General features: G+C 38.6%; 3 protein-coding genes across 3 annotated transcripts in view; 2 read left to right on the plus strand and 1 right to left on the minus strand.

The window, feature by feature from the left end:
• Nucleotides 1-1933, plus strand: part of LOC108904337 — a 13372-nt gene extending 11439 nt beyond the window's left edge. Inside the window, exon 2 of the mRNA XM_018706852.2 lies at nucleotides 1015-1933. Coding sequence (XP_018562368.1) covers nucleotides 1015-1671 — 657 coding nt within the window. The 3' untranslated portion in view covers nucleotides 1672-1933. The remainder of the gene's footprint in view (nucleotides 1-1014) is intronic.
• A 6414-nt stretch (nucleotides 1934-8347) lies between these two features.
• On the minus strand, nucleotides 8348-17297 carry LOC108904328 (RING finger protein 207-like). Its single transcript, XM_023454544.1, has 15 exons — nucleotides 17125-17297; nucleotides 15594-15742; nucleotides 15338-15441; nucleotides 14976-15155; nucleotides 14719-14923; nucleotides 14457-14598; nucleotides 14287-14399; nucleotides 13813-14089; nucleotides 13573-13720; nucleotides 13343-13472; nucleotides 9856-10042; nucleotides 9128-9291; nucleotides 8827-9068; nucleotides 8506-8776; nucleotides 8348-8438 (listed from the first exon to the last, which is right to left on the minus strand). Exons 1-15 carry the CDS (start codon nucleotides 17295-17297, stop codon nucleotides 8365-8367), a joined length of 2559 nt encoding a protein of 852 aa, XP_023310312.1. The 3' UTR covers nucleotides 8348-8364.
• Nucleotides 11190-13031, plus strand: LOC108904338 (protein tilB homolog). Its single transcript, XM_018706853.1, has 5 exons — nucleotides 11190-11252; nucleotides 11603-11914; nucleotides 11967-12132; nucleotides 12253-12608; nucleotides 12659-13031. The coding sequence occupies exons 1-5, from the start codon at nucleotides 11201-11203 to the stop codon at nucleotides 12961-12963; spliced, it is 1191 nt and encodes a 396-aa protein (XP_018562369.1). The 5' UTR covers nucleotides 11190-11200; the 3' UTR covers nucleotides 12964-13031.
• Nucleotides 17298-17408: the final 111 nt, after the last annotated feature.

Consider the following 17408-nt stretch of genomic DNA (forward strand, 5'->3'; position numbering starts at 1 on the left):
TTTTTGTAATGTTTTTAAAAAACTAGATTTATCAACTGTATTTTTTATTCCAATAAATATATCACAGCTTCCTAGTCTTTTTTAATTAATCTAGTTTTTTAAAAACATTACAAAAAATCACCTGTTGTGGATAATTTATTGTTGATAACAATGTACATGGGATTTAGGAAAAATGTATGTTTGAAATCAATTTCGTTTTTATCAAGTCTTTCAAATGTATTCCCTCCTTGCAGTCAGCTGATTGCGACGTTGTCAAATTAATCCTCAAGTCAGACAGAAATGCAATTATCGGTTTCTGTTTCTAATTCATACAGCTGTACTATGTTCACAACTTACATTAGTTTTACATCAAAAATAAGATAATACTGTGTACTATCTATGGAAAAGTTTAGTTTCACAATTTCTACATTTTTTCCTCAGTTATGGATAAAAAAAGAGCCGCACCGTCCATCTTCGCCAAATAAACCTATGTTAGTTAAAATGAACAACTTTCAATAACAACATCTTAAAATCCTGATTAAAAAAAAATATATGACGCACAGAGGGAGCACTGAGTAATACGCTATATAAATTTCAAGTACATCTGTGCATTTGAGTAAACCCAATATACCTCCTTAAGACACATAAAGTTTCTTTCTACCGAGACACTTGTTGCAGGAATTGTTAAAACTGGGCAAAACAATTTGTATGTTTCCGAAAGTACCATTTTAAATTCCTTGTATAATATTTCTACCGTTTTTTAAACTTCTAAATTACGTAATTGTTCGTTTCTGGTACAAAATGTTAAGCTCGCTTTTCAACCTATCTATTTCAAAAACATTCGGATACATTTGTAACAAACTTTCGAGCTATTTTTCGGGAAATTTGTTTGCATATTCGGAAAATTTTGAGGAATCCATTAAAGCAATCGAGTCCCTTTTTTGTAATTTTCTAATAGGAAATGGACAATCGGGAATGCCCGATCTCCAATTGCAAAGAGCGTTCATGTTGAAAATATATCGTCGTTTGCTGCAGGTCGGAATATACAGCCTCCAGGACACCATAAAAAAGTACGAGTTCCGGCTGGAGATATCGACGAACAGCAACATGTCGAAGATCACGATCCCCAACAAGAAAATCACCAAGTTCAACACGAGGGAGCACTGCTCCGACTGCCTGCTGCGCACCTGCAGAATCACCTACCACAAGTACCAGAACGGCGCCAACAACCCAGTCTCCGAGATGACCAGCGCCCGCGTCAACACCTCGTCCGTCTTCAAGGTCCTCAACTGCGACGACTTCATCCTGCTGATAACGGTGATCGAGCGGGGCAACCGCGCCTACCTCGAGGCGAACTTCACGAGGAACGAGCAGATACGCAAGTCGTGGGAGTGCCAGATATGCCAGGAGTACCTCGCGCCGCCCATCTTCCTCTGCCCGACGGGCCACAGCCTGTGCGGCTCGTGCAAGATGAAGATGGCGGTGTGTCCGTACTGCATTCTGGATATCGGCGAGTCGAGGAATTTCACGCTGGAGGAGATGGCGGAGCACGTCCAGTTGGCTTGTACGTACGAGACGATGGGGTGCCGGTTCCTGGGCAACGTCGAGAAGTTGGCCAGGCACGAGGCGAAGTGCGAGAATAGTAGGGCCGAGCCGTCAAGGAAGAAGTCCAGGCTCGACATGAGCGAGTGACGGGACTGGGAGAATTTTTTTTATCGAGAGCGTCGTAGACTGTGTAGGTTTGTAAGTATTTTTGTATGGTAGGCGTAGAAGGCGGCGGCGGCGGCCTGATTTTACGATTTTAAGGTAGGTTTATAAACTTTTTTAATAATCGTTCGCTGTAGCGTAAAATTTTCGGAAATGCGAAATTTTCTTCTATTTTCGAGAGCGACGAACACGGATCTGAAGTTATTAATGCACAAATAACAGACTTTCCTCCATTCTAACGCAGATTTCCTATAAAATGGACATAGTTTGGAACTCAAATTACTTTTTGTTGTGAACAAATTTGTAATTTGCGCTTTTGAACATTGTAAATTACCAATTTCTTTACACCAAAAAGTTATTTGAGTTTCAAACCAACTCCATTTTATAGAAAATCTGCGTTAAAATGGGGAAAAGACTGTTATTTAATCCATATTTAAACAAACTCTGTAATAAAACCTGTAGAAATGGCTGGTTGGCTATTTGCTATAGAGCCCTCCTAACAAAAGTTTGTTCAAACAATTTTATACTACCAATAATTTTACACGTCATTAATTCACTATATGTTCTATATTAAAACAAGTTTTTGGCAAAATGAACATAAAAGTTAAAACAGTAAATGTTATTTTTTATTTTGGAAACAAATTTAATTTTTCTGCAGGTTTTATGTATGTGTTTACGGTACTTAGTAACCTTATTAGGGACGATCACACACGAATGAGAGCGGGAATATTAAATCATTTTTTTTTTAATTAAAATTTATTGAAATATGTTCCTCAAATACGGGCGCTCTGAAATTGTGCAATCTTGTAAATAGTGGCGATTCCATTGATTTTATTGAATTTTTTTCTTCGACCGCACAAAAATTACTTCAGATTCGTGTTCAGCATCTTCGAAAATTGAGGGATATTCAAAATTGTATGCATTTTGGGTATTTTACACTGCAGCAAATAATATATGCTTTATTAAACTATTTACCTTTATTTCGATTGATTTTAACAAACTTTTTTTTTGGATTCAGTACAGGGTGTTCGGAAAATAAGCGCAAAAAATTTTTGGAGATGATAAAAGTAAAGTATTTACGGAACCCCCTGTATATTAACAATGAAGTTATTAAATAACAATGATATGCTTTCGATATTTTATTCGTACTCTATAAACGTTTCATGTAACTTTCTTTTGAAATTTTGTCTTAGATTTTTAAGTGTTTTTGTGAAGTTTTTATAATAAACGCCCGTTTCAATTTTATAGAATTAGTAAGAATTGCGATCGACAGTGAAGAATCGCTACGATTTTGTGCAATTGGTACAACTTACATGTAGTCAAGTGATTTATTTTTATTTTAGATTAGGTTCTTAAAATTTACAACTCTTCTGAAATCTGTGATGTATTTGCAATACTTTTCTCTACGTAAAGTTATGTCTACAATTTAAGGTATATTTTATCATATAGGAGATATATTATTAGTCTTTGTTTAATTTTTGTATGTAAATCATCGAAAATTTTTTTATTAAAATCATTTTCAAGAAAATCGAGTATCATTTTCACTTCAAAATTTTTCAGGTTTGTCAATTTTATTATGAAATTCCATTTTAACAGCTTTTATTTGCCTCTACAATCAGTATAAGACATTGAAGTGAAATCGTATAAAATAGCATTATTTATAATTGGCAAGTGTAAAAATTGATTAAAAAAACTATTATTTTTTTTTAGTTTTTATTTATCTGAAATATGAATACATGGATGTAAAAATTATTATCTGTCCAAAATCCATTAAAATTGGTCAAAAATGCAAAATTTTAAAAATTTTTATCTAATATCTAGGTCTAATGTGTTCATGTAGTAGAGGGTATATGAAATATTGATCTAGGTCTAAAATGCAAAATTTAGTATTTTTATCTAGATCTATGTTCTTTTATACAAAGATCAAATGGGAGAAGAATGAAAATTTTGTCTAAAAATCCATTAAAGCTGACAATATCTAAATCTAAAATGCGTTTTTTAAAAATATCTATTATCTAAGTACATTTAATACATCCATGTATGCGAGTATATCAAAATTTTATCTAGGTCTAAAAAGCAGAATTTAGTAATGGTTTTTAGTTTTTGTCTATCTAAAGTCCATTAAAGTTGGCATTATCTAGGTCTAAAATGCAAAATTTTATCTATTTACATCGAAAAAGCAGAATTTAGTGAATTTATTATTTATCTGAAATCCGTAAAAGTTTGCATCATCTAGGTCCCGATAGCAATTTTAAAAAAATATTTATATTTAATTTGTTCATGTATCTATTATCTAGGTCTAATAATTAATACATGGATGTATGTAAATGTTATCAGTCCAAAATCCATTAAAGTTGGTCCAAAATGCAAAATTTTTAAAATTTTATCTATTATGTAGGTCTAAAGTGTTCATGTGGAGGGTATATGAAAACGATCTAGGTCTAAAATGCAAAATTTAGCATTTTTATCTAGATCTGTGTTCTTTTCAAAAATCAAATTGGAAAAGAATGAAAATCTTGTCTAAAATTCATTAAAGCTGGCAATATCTACATCTAAAATGTATTTTTTTAAATTATCTATTATCTAAGTCGAAGTCTAATACGTTTATGCATATGACAGAATTTAGTAATTTTGTTAGTTTTTGTCTAAAATCCATTAAAGTTGGCATTATCTAGGTCTAAAATGCAAAATTTTATCTATTATCTGGGTCTAATGTGTTCATGAAAACTATATCTAAGTCTAAAATCAATAAAAGTTGTCATTATCTAGGTCTAAATGTAATATTTCGGAAATGTTATCAATTATCTAGGTCTGATGTGTTCATATGGGGGGTAATGAGAATTTTTATCTAGGTCTAAAATGCGAATAACAGTAAAATACTTTGGTCTAATTTTTCACAAACTATTTTATTTAGGTCCAAAACAGATAGCACCCTCTCAAAAATCTGTAACTTTTGCAATTCCACGCGTCTGCACTGAATTTTTTTGCTTTCAGTCATATTTTACTTCATTTATTCTATTTCTAAATGAAATAAATGCTAATTTCAATCGCACTTTTATTTAAAAAAATATGTAAAAAAATACATGAATGTAATAGTAAAGTAAAAACGACAGTGTTTTTAAGGAGCGTTTTTTTGATGTCCAAGATGGTGACTGTAATGCATTCCTAATGGCTATATGCAGAGAAACAAAGCAATTTTTTTTTCGAAATGTGATAAAATGCTAAAAAATGTAAAATTATATTAGAAAAACTGATAACTGATCGATAAAAATTAGAAATTAAAAAAAAACTGTATTATGGAAGTTAATAATATCGATGAAGTTTGATTAAGAGGGCCCTATAGCAAATAGGCAACTAGTAATACATTATTATAGATTTTATTTTATTTAAATATGAATTAATACAGAAATAACAGACTTTCCTCCACTATGTGGCAGATTTTCTATGAAATGGAGTTAATTTAAAACTAAAATTACTTTTTGTTGTGAAGAAATTTGTAATTTTCCACTTTTGAACAAGTGGCATCGTAAATTAAAAATTTCTTTACACCAAAGGTTATCCGAGTTTCAAACTAACTCCATTTTATAGAAAATTTGCTTTAAAATGGGGGAAAGTCCGTTCTTTGTGCATTAATTCGTATTTAGACAAACTGTAATAAAATCTACAAAAATGTATTGCTGGTTGGCTATTTGCTATAGAGCCCTCTTAACAAAAATATCAGGACGTCAAGTTAAAAACAAAAGGAACACCATTTAAAAAATGAAAAGAGCAAAAACTGACATTTTTTGATTTTTTTTTTAATATATACGAAATCTGTCAGATTTTTGCCAACAAATCATATTTTACATAGATATTTTTAATTTTGGCCAATTACAAGCAAAAATAACCGGAGAATAGCTGTCAATCAGGAAAAAGTAGTTCAAACGTACACTCAAAATTGAAGCTCAAAAGGAAAACAATATTAATTTTAAGACAATATGTAAAAAGTGTATAATAAACTCACCTTAAGACCGAAGCTCCCTTCTCGCTTACAGCGTTCGATGTTTCATTCTTGGAGCCTTCTCACACCCCAGATTCAGTTCCATTGATCGAGTGAATCGAAGCACCTGCGCTGCCATCGAAAACTTCACAACCAGGGCAAAAACAGTCTTTAGAAACGAATTTTTAAGCATTGAAATAGTCCAGTAGAATTTTTCCCCTCAATCGATAAAGTTGCGGAAATAAAAAACCGTTACGCTGATTACATACTTTATTTTTATATCATTTCCAACAGTAAAATACCAGTAACAAACAAGGTCTTAATAATACGACAGGTTATACACAGATATTCAAAGAGGACATCTCGAGAACTACTACTAACGGAAGTAAAGGTGAAATCTGTACAAACACCGATAAAAAAATAATAATAACGCCCCGGGGCTAAAGAAAAGAGTGGAAGGAAACAAAAAAAACAAGGGGAACGAATGGCCTATATCACAATACGCTGTTTTTTCAAGTTCAATTCCAAATATATGACGCTCCAAGTGAACGACCGACTTATCTACACAAATTACTAAATAGTGGAAACCTCGTAAAATAAAACGCTGCGTGCCCGTGGAAGATCGACGACAGCTTTAATGTGAACGCTACAATACGACTAAATCTAAGGAAGGAGAACATTGCGACTAACTAGGGGACAGGGGGACCCTGTTCGAACGAGTGTTTTCGAGAAAGGACAGTTTGTGGGCGTGGATCGGGCGGAACGGGAGACACATCACTTGGAGTTAGTAACTGTCAAAAGTACGGTTACTCAGAGAAGTAGTTCAAATGTACACTCGAAGCGGTTCAAATTTTTATATTTTCTCGAAAATGGCAGTAGTTCAAACATATATTCTAATTTATTGACTAAATTCACAATCCATATCACTTTTTTGAAAACAAGAGAGCCCTCAGTGCCCTTTACTATGTTTAAATTCCAGTGGTTTAATCAAACACAACAGTAGTTCTAATGTACACAACTATACCAAGTACAGTAGTTCAAATGTACACAACTATACCGAAAACAGTAGTTCAAATGTACAGACTACTCCAATACTAGTTCAAAAGTACACAATTATTTCAAGAATAGTAGTTGAAACGTACACAAGCACTTCAAGAACACCAAGAACACTATTTCAAACGTACATCGAAATTTAAACCGATTATTGTGCTGGTCTTTAGTTCTATCGTTACTGAATGATTAATGAAAAGATTGTCTTTGGGGGGTTCTCTCTCTTTCCCTCCCAGTACACTAAAAAAAGAAACAGTTTTCACTCTTCCAAAACTATAATCAAACAACCGTTTAAACATCAGTCGAGCAAAAATGTCAAAACAGTAAATTTTTATTTGACCAACATTTTTTTTCTGCCAAGAAGCTGCTATATACGTAGATTCCACTGCATTGTACAAATGGTTAAACCTCCAGATAAAAGTAGTAGTTCAAATATACACAACCATTCCAAGAACAATTGTTCAAACAAATCAAAATTTAAACGTTTTTAAGTCTAGATTCAATTTTAATAAATTTGTCCCAGTTTCTGTTTTGAGAGTACTGAGAAAGATGGAAAACCTCCCATACAGCCTTTGGAATCACATAATAACGCATAATGGTGTACCCAAGTTGGTTTAAATTTCAGCAATTTACTCAAAAACAGCTGTAGTTCAAACACACAATTACTCCAAGAACAGGAGTTCAAACGTACACAACTACACTGAGAATAGTAGTCCAGAGACAACTACTCCGAGAAAAGTAGTTCAAATGTACACAACTAGTCCAAGAACAGTAGTTCAAATATATGTCGAAGTTTAAACTTATTGTTTTTAGGTTTAGGGCTTCCATTTTAACGAATTTGTATCCTTTGCTGTTTTGGGAGTAGTGAGAGATGGAAAACCTCAGCCTTTGGAATCACATAATACAGCCCCAGTTGGTTTGAATTTCAGCAACGCACTCAAAAACAGCTGTAGTTCGAACATACACAACTACTCCAAGGACAGTATACTTCGAGAATAGTAGTTCTACCATTCACAACTACTCCAAGACCAGTAGTTCAAACACAATTACTCCAAGTACTGTAGTTCAAACATACACAACTACTCTGAGAATAGTCCGAACGTACTTCAAGAATAGATCAAACTTTCACAACTACTTCCAGAGTAGTAGTTCAAACGTACACAACTATTCCAACAATAGTTCAAACATATTTAACTCTGAGACTAGTAGTTCAAACGTATACTACTTTGAGAATAGTAGTTCAAACTTTCACAACTACTCCAAGAACTGTAGTTCAAACACAATTACTCCAAGAACTGTAATTCAAACATACAAACTCGATAGTAGTTCAAAAGTTCACAACTACTAGAAAAGTTGTTCAAACATACACTACTTTGAGTTTAGTAGTTGAAACATACACAGCTCTAAGAATAGTAGTTCAAACGTATACAACTTTGAGAACAGTAGTTCAAACGTGCACAACCACTCCAATAGTAGTTCAAACGTATCATACTTTGCATACAATCTGTTATGTGCATTCCGCCCGACCCACTCAAGAGTTTTTAATTTAATCTTACGATATAAAACTTCTTCGCTCATTTGCGTCAGTTGAAAGTGGCATACATGAAGATTCCCGTATATTCGTAAGACCGCTCCGCGTTCCCTATCGGTTAATTGCCCCCCTTTGGCTTCCGCCTGGTCTCCTGCACGGCGGCCACCAGGCTCTTCACCGCCTCCTCGTGACCTGAGGGGGAAGGTACAGAATCACAAATCAGAAATCGAAAAAAACAAACAAACAAACAACGGCTCACCCTCGAAACTGTCGGCCTTCCGCAGCGGTGGCATGGGCGGCGTCGGGGCGGACATCTTGTGGCACATGTGGTGCCGCCTCTTCGGCGGGAAGGTCTCCCAGCTGCGCTGCTTCTGGGCCAGCGACATGTTCTTGTTGCGGCGGTTGATCACCACCACCAGGGTCTTGTCGTTGCCCTCGAGACTCGAGCGGCGGCTGGAGGTGCTCAGCGAGTCGGCCGAGTCGTGCATGGAGTAGAAGACGTTGTCCTCGCCGTCGCTGTAGGGGTAGACCTGAAAACGGGATGTGCATTTCGGAGAAGGGGGACGAGACAGCGACGTACCTTCTTCTTCGGCTGTTTCGCGGGCGGCTTGCATTTGTTCTTGCCCTTGGGGCTGCTGGGGCTCGACCTGGTCTCGTGCACCAACGCCTTGATGTTCTGGCTGGTCGCGTCGGAGATCCTCTGGTACTCCGACTCGGACTTGCACTTCTTCACCTCGCTGTCCGACTTGCTGGAGGCGTTTATCTTGTCGCAGCTCTTCCCGATCTTCTTGTACATTATGCGCTGCTTCGATCCGAGTTTGGCTGCAAACACGCCTTGTTCTCACAAAAAAAAAATAACGAAAATCGACGTTCTTCCTTACCGATAGACTCCAGGTCGGTCTTGCTTAGCTTCCTGTCGTCCTTCAGCAACTTCCGCTCCGTCTCGGTGTCGGACTTGGAGGACGGCTGACTCTGGCGCCTGTTCATGATGTCGTGCAGCTTCTCCTTGATGTGCGCCTCCAGCTTGTCGATGTTCATCTGCTGGCTGCCCCCGAAAAAGTCGGTTTTAATCACACGGCGGAACGGAAGGCGTACGGGACGCTACCCACGGATCACGTTCAGATAAATTTTGATTTTGACCAGTAACCTGCAACGGGGTCGTTCCCATAAGTGAAACGTTATACGAACGTGAAATAATCAACAAACAAGAACGTTTCGTTGCAATTCCTCAAAGTAACATTAAAAGATGAGAATGGTAGCAGGGGCGACAACGGTCACCCGTAGCGGTTGATCGCTTAAGCGTTTACAACGATTCTAAATGCAATGAAATGTTAAAAGGATGAAATTATTGTGTTTGTCTTTACCGTTGCTTGAAAGTAGTTCAAACGTACAACTTACGTCAACATGGTGTTTTATTCCACGAAACGATTGGAAATCAAAAAATTACAAATGCATGAACGTAAATACGAAATGGGAAACGACCCTATCAGATTTCACTGGTCAACTACCAAACGGGGGACTCGTTTGACTTTTGCGCCAAACAATTACAATTTTTTATAACACGATGAGATGAATTTTGACAGCACTAAAACGTGAAACAGCACCCTACCTTGTCATGAACGGTTTTTTGACAGTGGGTTTCTGTGGCGTCGACAATGGCTTGTCCGTCTGCCCCGCCGACTTGCTGCGTTCCCTCTCCTGGATGTTGGGACGGACCTTTTCCAATAACTGACCCAGAACCCTGCTGCGGGATCGGGGGATCTTGCCCAGGGCGGCGTCGGACTGCTGCAGGATCCCTAAGCCGTAAAGGTAAGTAAAGACCAACGGTACGTTTATATCGATATAAAAATAATGGTTATCGCAAGAATATGTTTGCTCTGTGTCTAGAAATTTACAAAATCTGCGAATTTAGAGTATTAAGGCAACTGTAGGCAAGATGTAACCTACAAAGTGTCACTGCAGCTCAATGCCTACTAGCAGAAAGCATCGCTTTGTACCTACTGACAGACTCACCGGACATAAACTGGCCCCGAAATCTTATCAGTAAGCCATAAGCGAGTTGATCTACTGACATTTTTTGGAGATGGGTGAGATCTACAAAATGGTGAGTCGTCACGTTTTGGAGATGGGTGAGATATAAACTACAAAATGGTTAGTCGTCACCTTTATTCATTGCCTACTAAAGGTGTAGTAGGTGCAAAGCACTGCTTTGGGACAGTAGGCACTGAATAGCAGTGACAGTTGAGATATAACACTTTTTGCAGGTTATGTCTCATCCACACTTAAACAATGTGGTTTATAGACATCCAAACAGCCAGATCATCCGTTGGTTGTATGGAATACCGACAAGAATTAATAAGTCCATGCCTCGTAATTTTACTGACAAGCGATCGTAACCGTTTACTAGATATTGCGGGTATAATGCAATGCTAGTCGACAGAGAAATCGGTTCCTACAGCATGCGACGATAGTAATACTTTCAAAGTGCCTACAGATGAGTAGGTCATTTGCGAGTAGGTACAAAGTACTGCTTTGTGCCAGTAGGCGTCGAGTAACAATGACATACGATACAACGTACTTTGTAAGCTATATCTCAATTTATTTTATTTATTTAAAAACTGGAAAACAATTGTCTTGAAATTGCACGAGGTGGTGAAGTTTAATATTCATGTTAGTCAACTATTCTTTTATGAAACGGTCATTATTACAGAGTGTTCTGTACAGACTTTCCAGCTTTATATATTTAAACAATTTTGTTTTATTCGTCTTTAAATTATTCCAATAGTTACTGCTGCTAATTTTCTAAGGCCAATAATATGCCATTAACATTAAATTCACAGATAAAAGGCAGAATGGTAACCACGGAAACAGCATGACTTGTTATGTCAATATCAGATGCTTTTTGAAGCCTGTTACATGAATATATTAAAAAAAGCACAAGAATCGCAACTAATATGGTCAGAATCACGGAAGAACTGGTCAGGAAGAGATCAGAACACAATGAAGGTATTTATAGACTAGAAGAATTTTTTTCTTTGTCTCAAATGTTGCAACCAACTCTTCTCGGAACCATTTCTTTAAAAATTGTCAAAGGCTTGTTTAGGTTGAAAGTTCCTTAAAAAATCTGTTTCGTAACATTACAAAGTAAAGGAAAATATCCAATTCTCCAAAGTCGAGACATTTTTATATAAAAAGCCGTAAAACAACAAAGATATCAATCAAACAGCATTGTTGTCAGTCTGGGTTTCTATTCCGTGCGTTTTTTAAGCAATGAGCTTGTAGACATGCTTTTAATTTACGGGGAACGTAGGCAAACTGCAGCCGCAGCATCTCGTATTAATAAAAATCTCCGATAGGAATAATCGGCACCTTGGAGGAGCTTTCCCTACACCAGGAGGACGTAGAGAAAATCGAACACCTCAACAACTGGTGCAAGGACCTGCAGATCCTCTACCTCCAGGCTAATCTCATCTCCAGAATCGAGAACCTGAACAAGCTGAAGAAGCTCCAGTACCTCAACTTGGCTGTGAACAACATCGAGACCATCGAGAACTTGGAGAGGTGTGAGTCGTTGGAAAAACTGGACCTAACCTTGAACTTTATAGGGGATTTGGAGAGCGTAGCTTCGTTGAAGAACAACGTTCATCTGAAGGACCTTTATTTGACAGGTAGGAGCTATTTTTTTTTGTACTTTACAGGTTTTATTAAAATTTTTCCTAGGCAATCCTTGCTGCGATTTCGAAGGTTACAGGGACTACGTCATAGCCCAGCTCCCGCAGCTGCAGAACTTAGACCTGAAGGAGATCAAGATAAGCGACAGGATAAAAGCGAAACAAACGTTCGACGAAGCGGAACGAAAGGTCAAACGGTGTCAAGAAGAGTACAGGTAACACAAAAAATAGTTTTTATTACTGCTTTGTTCCCGTTTATCACAAAGGACCATCGAAATAGTAACAAAATTGCTTGGTTCGTTTGAACTACTCCTCAATCGTCTCCTTTGTCGCAGGCTACAAAGGGAGGAACAAAAACGGCGCGTTTCGCAAAAATCTACAGTAAACTTATCCGACGACGAGTTCTGGAAGTCCACCAGCGAAAACTGCCCCGAAACGAGGGTGGAAATCGCTCGTCGGTCCAGCAAAGCCAAGGGGGGTACCGATAACAAAGAAGAGAAACCGAAAAAGAGACTGTCGCTATTCAACAAGGACGGACGACCATTGAACGTGAACCAGGCGAAGCTCAATTTCACTTTCAGCGACGACGACCCCGAGCAGTTCGTCCTGGACGTCGTGATTTACAAATTCCTCGACACGAACCTGATCGAAGTCGACCTACAGCCGATTTACGTCAAGTTGACCGTGAAAGGTAACGAACCACTGTTTTCTAACTGTGGAAATGTACCGTTTCCTTTTCAGGGAAGATCTTTCAAATGGTCCTTCCGGAAGAGGTACACGTCGAGAGGAGCACGGCGCAACGATCGCAGACCACGGGTCATTTGGTTTTGAAGATGCCGCGCGTGAACTACAAACCAACAAAACATAAAGTCTTTCTTAGAGCGAACGACAGAAAGGAGATTACCGAAAAGACGGAAGAAAGGAAGGCGGAGTACCTCGAGGTTGAAGAAAAGGAAGACATGGACTTTAGCAAGATCGTGGAGAATAGCTGTAAAGCTAAGGATCTGTACGGCAATCCGGAAGTGCCCCCGTTGGAGTACGGATAGTCCTGTAGTTAATATTTGTTTCAATATATAGTTTGCCAGGTTATGTGTCAAGAAAATTATTTATAAGACCTCGGTTTTTTGTTTTAGTTAATTTGCAATAAAGAAAACACTAGAAACATTGAAAAGTTCATTAGAGCAAGTTAAATACAATCGTTAAATGGCAAATTTGTTAAATTACTTGAAATATAACTTTAATCAACAAATTCGCACTTCATTATTGAAAAAGAAGACAATTAAACAGTTGGGTGCCTCGCTTATACAACTATTTAAGATTCACTTACAATCAAATTAATTGCATCTAAATCAGGCGAATTAGTGGGCCACGGCAACAAATTCCCCACTACCGCCTGCAATTTTCAAAAGAATGTACGTCACCTACCTATATGCTCCAGGAGAGATGCCAAGTGCTGCGCCTGTTCGCTCTGGCTCTGCCCCTGCTCGCTCTGGCTGCTCTGGCTCTGTTGCGCCGGTGTCAGACTCCTGATGTACGGCTCTAGCTGCGACGCCACCTTAAACAAAACCTGACGCGTTTTATTTAAACAAATAATACTTCGGTTTACTAATTTTTAGGTCGCTTTTAGACGAAACGAACAAACGTTTATCCCTTACTTGGCTGAGATGCTTCAGTTCGTTCCGTAGCGTGTTAACGTCGGCCCTTTGACAGCTGAACACCTCCTGTTCGACCCTGAGACGCCACAGCTGCTCCTCCCAGGAGACGTCAAAGACCGTCGCCATCCTGTCCAAGTCCTGCTGCTGCCTAAACGCGACAATATCGAAAAAACATTAACAGGCGTTTTATCCCGCTTCTGATCTGAAATCAGAAGCGGGATAACGGAAAAATGTCCATACCTCTCGAGGTTCTGATCCAGGTGCAGACACTCCCTGGTGAGCATGTCGTAGCGTGCCGACAGCGGCGGAATCTGCGCCTTCCTCAGCGCCATGATGTCTTTGTGGAGCTCGCTGACTTTCTCCTTCACCAGGTTGAACTGCTGGTTGAGCTCGCGGATCTGGGACTCGAACGAGCGACAGTGAGACGAGAACGAGTTCTCGCCCTCCAACACCTTGCTCTTCATGGCGTTCTGCTGCTTCTTGGTGGTGGGCGGGGCCGTTTCGTACAACCTAGAAGCTGATAATACCACAGAATGGGTTAAAATTTTTAGTTTCGACAAATGCCTGGAGTGTCCCAATCATATTCTACGTGTCCCCTTCCAAGTAAACATTATATCCCACTTCTGATTTAGCAGTAAGCTTCTTACATCGAGTCAAGTCCAAAATACGTAATTTTAAGCAGCGTTAGATAAAAAGAACCAAAGATCACAGTACCTGCTGCCAATTCCGACTGATGCTGGCTGACGGCGGCCGGGCCGATCCACGGTTCCAGACACTGAGCGAACTCGCTGCGGTAGTTCGTTTTTATCTGAGACGACTGCAGGGACCTGTAATAAAACTGTGTAAAAATCCAAACGTCCCCATAAATTATGTCGATTCTTTACCTGACGGGTTGACTTAGGTTGCCGACGGCCGACAACCGCTCGATCAGGGACGGGCAGAGCTCCAAGAACTGGTACTTGTTCGCGGCAGCCGTGAACGTAGTACACAGCACCAGGTGCAGTTGCAAGACGGGCATTACGGTACCTAAGGATGAAATTTACTTAGTTTTTCAACTTCTATTGCTTTTATTTCTTTTAAATCAATACTACCGAAATCTGGACAGTGAACTGGACACCTAATACTTACTACTAACGAAATACTTACCTAGCAGCAGCAACTGGCTGCGATAAACGCGTTCCTTGCTCTCGAACTGGCGCTGCACCTCCATTATCATGGTGGCGTGCGTTTTGGCCATAGCCTCCTGCATGCCTTGGCAGAACGTGTTTATCGTGTGCTTCTCGCTGTCCATGTTCCTGCGCAACTCGTCCATCAGACCTTTCAAGGCTATTATGCCGTCCCTGACGGAAGTCTACGAAGGAAAAAGATTTGCAAAAACGAACACAGTCTTGTACGTTTCTCACCTGGAGATCCATTATAGCGTTCTGCCCCCTCTCCAAACGTTTGGCGGCCTGGGCGTGGGCGGTGTCGATGTCCACGCACTGGCCCCTCATGTCGCTGGGTAAGTCGCGGAAGCAGTTGACGCACAGCATGGCGTTTTGCAGGGGCGAGTACATTATGTAGTGCTCGCCATGTTGCGGGCACTACGTTTAATCACACTGTTGTTAATTGGTACAAGACGAGCGAAAACTAGTAAATCATGTAAATTCACCAAAAGATTTTAGGAAAATGTATATCCGGTTCGAAGGACCAAAATATCCGGCTCGAAGGACCAATATATTAATTTTTAAGTATTTCGTTGCTGTTCTTAGGAGAAAATACTCACCCGTTTGGGTTCCTTGTTGCATTTCGTCATGTGAACAACTTCGTGGCTGGAGAACATTTTGGCCCGGTGGGTGTTGTCCCGGCAGTTTGAACACAACGCTTGACCTGGAATCGTACATTCCTAAGTCACACACGAAGCGAAATGACGGAGTTTAAGAAATTTAAGGGTGAAATAAATAAATAAAAAGAAACAAAATAGACACCAACCTAGGGAACCAAAAACTTGAACAACGAAAGAAAGAAAGTTTGGTCAGTACCGCAGGTGTTGCAGTAGTACATGTTGGCCCTGTCACGTTTATCGCAATTGGAACACGGCGGGTTTTCGCTGTTGGCGATGTCGATCAGCTGTCTCATGAGCGTGTCGGGAGGCGGCAGCGCCGAGCCGTCTTTCAGCATGGTTGGTTGCCTGCGGAAAAGTACTATGCGATAAATATGTTCAAAGAATTTTTAACTATTTTGTTAATCCAATTACTTCGTTTACTGGCGACACAAAGTGACACCTATATGGAAGTATCGGTGTACCAAATTTCAATAAAATCTTATAAGGGGTTTCAAAATTATTTGAAAAGAAAAAAAACAATTTGATGATATTTTATATGTAATATTCTTGAAAAGGGAAGAAAGCTGAAATTATCTGAGAAAATTTAAAATGTAACGCTTACAATGCCTGTATCGGTGAAAAGAGAATTTGATTTTCTATATCGTACAAAAAAATACAATGTGTTGTATGTTTGAATTTAAAAAGTTTTGTAGGTCTTAAGTTTTCAAAATGTAACGTAAAAAATTATTCACTTGGTATAATATTCTTCTGGTAATTTTAATAATGGAAGGTAGTGCATCTTATGTTCTGCGTGTGTTTCAAAAAGCAAGTGAAAGCGTCCAGTACGAAGAAAGATATAAGGAGTTTTCGAAAAGCTTGCATCTGTCAAAATTTTTATAAAATGTCGATTATCTCGAAAACGATTAGATTTAGGAACAGGGAAGTTATAGCATTTTTGACTTATTTTTTATCTATCTTGTTGATAATGCAATAATATATAGGGTATTCCATTTAAAATCCCGTATAACTGGAAGTCATTATTTTCATTGAAGAGAGCATAAATGGTAACACCGTGAACAATATTTTACAGCAGAATTATCTTTCGCTTCACTGAAACGTTTAATAGGCCACTTACCTGAAGAACCCTGTATAATATGACATAGTTTTATCATATTAGAAGAGAAACAATTGAAAAAATAAAATATTCGTAAACATAATTCAAAAATTTAGAAATATCAAATAGTAGGCTTTGGAAAACTAAAACAATTGTTTGACTTCCTACTTAGCAACCAAGAGATGGCGATTAATTGGTAAAATGTCACAATTTGAATGTCGTGGATGTGATTTGTATTACATGAAGATACAAGCATAAGGAATTTCATTTAAACAAGACGAATCATTTTAATTTGGCCAAAATTAAATTTTTTGCCAACCCTAACGCCATCTAACTTTTAAAGTAAGCAGCTCGATATTAAAACAAGTTGCACCAAGTCACCTATGATTTAAAAAATGTAGGAGGCTTTAGAAATGCCTGAAGATGAAATATAAGCAAATCAATGACAAAACTGCTTAATGTAGAAAAATATGCGCGAATCCTTTTTTCCCCCCCAAGTTTCTTATGTTACCTGTATTCAAAATCAAGTGCAACTTCTCGAATTTCTAACTTGCACGTTAAAAAAAAAGAGTTCAAACGAACAACAAACAAAAACACACCCCTCCGCCCGTTACATAACAAAAGGTGCACCCACCTGCAAAAAGGGCATATCAGGCGGCGGTCCTGCTCCCTGCCCCGAAGACAACGGGCGCAGAAGGTGTGGTAGCAGCTCAGGATGCAAGGTTCGGTGAAATAATCGTGGCAGATTGGACAAAGCAGTGGATTCTTGGGGAAATCCAAGCCCGATTCCATCCCTGGCGGCTCCATTTCTACGCTGCACGCACTGCAAACCACCAAAATCACAAGTGAATAACCCCCGAAACGTTCCCCGAGGGTTATATTACCTGACGAAGTAGATAATGCCGAAAAAAATCCGGC

The sequence above is a fragment of the Anoplophora glabripennis genome, unplaced genomic scaffold (genome assembly GCF_000390285.2).
Source record: "Anoplophora glabripennis isolate ALB-LARVAE unplaced genomic scaffold, Agla_2.0 scaffold268, whole genome shotgun sequence".
NCBI lineage: Eukaryota > Metazoa > Arthropoda > Insecta > Coleoptera > Cerambycidae > Anoplophora > Anoplophora glabripennis.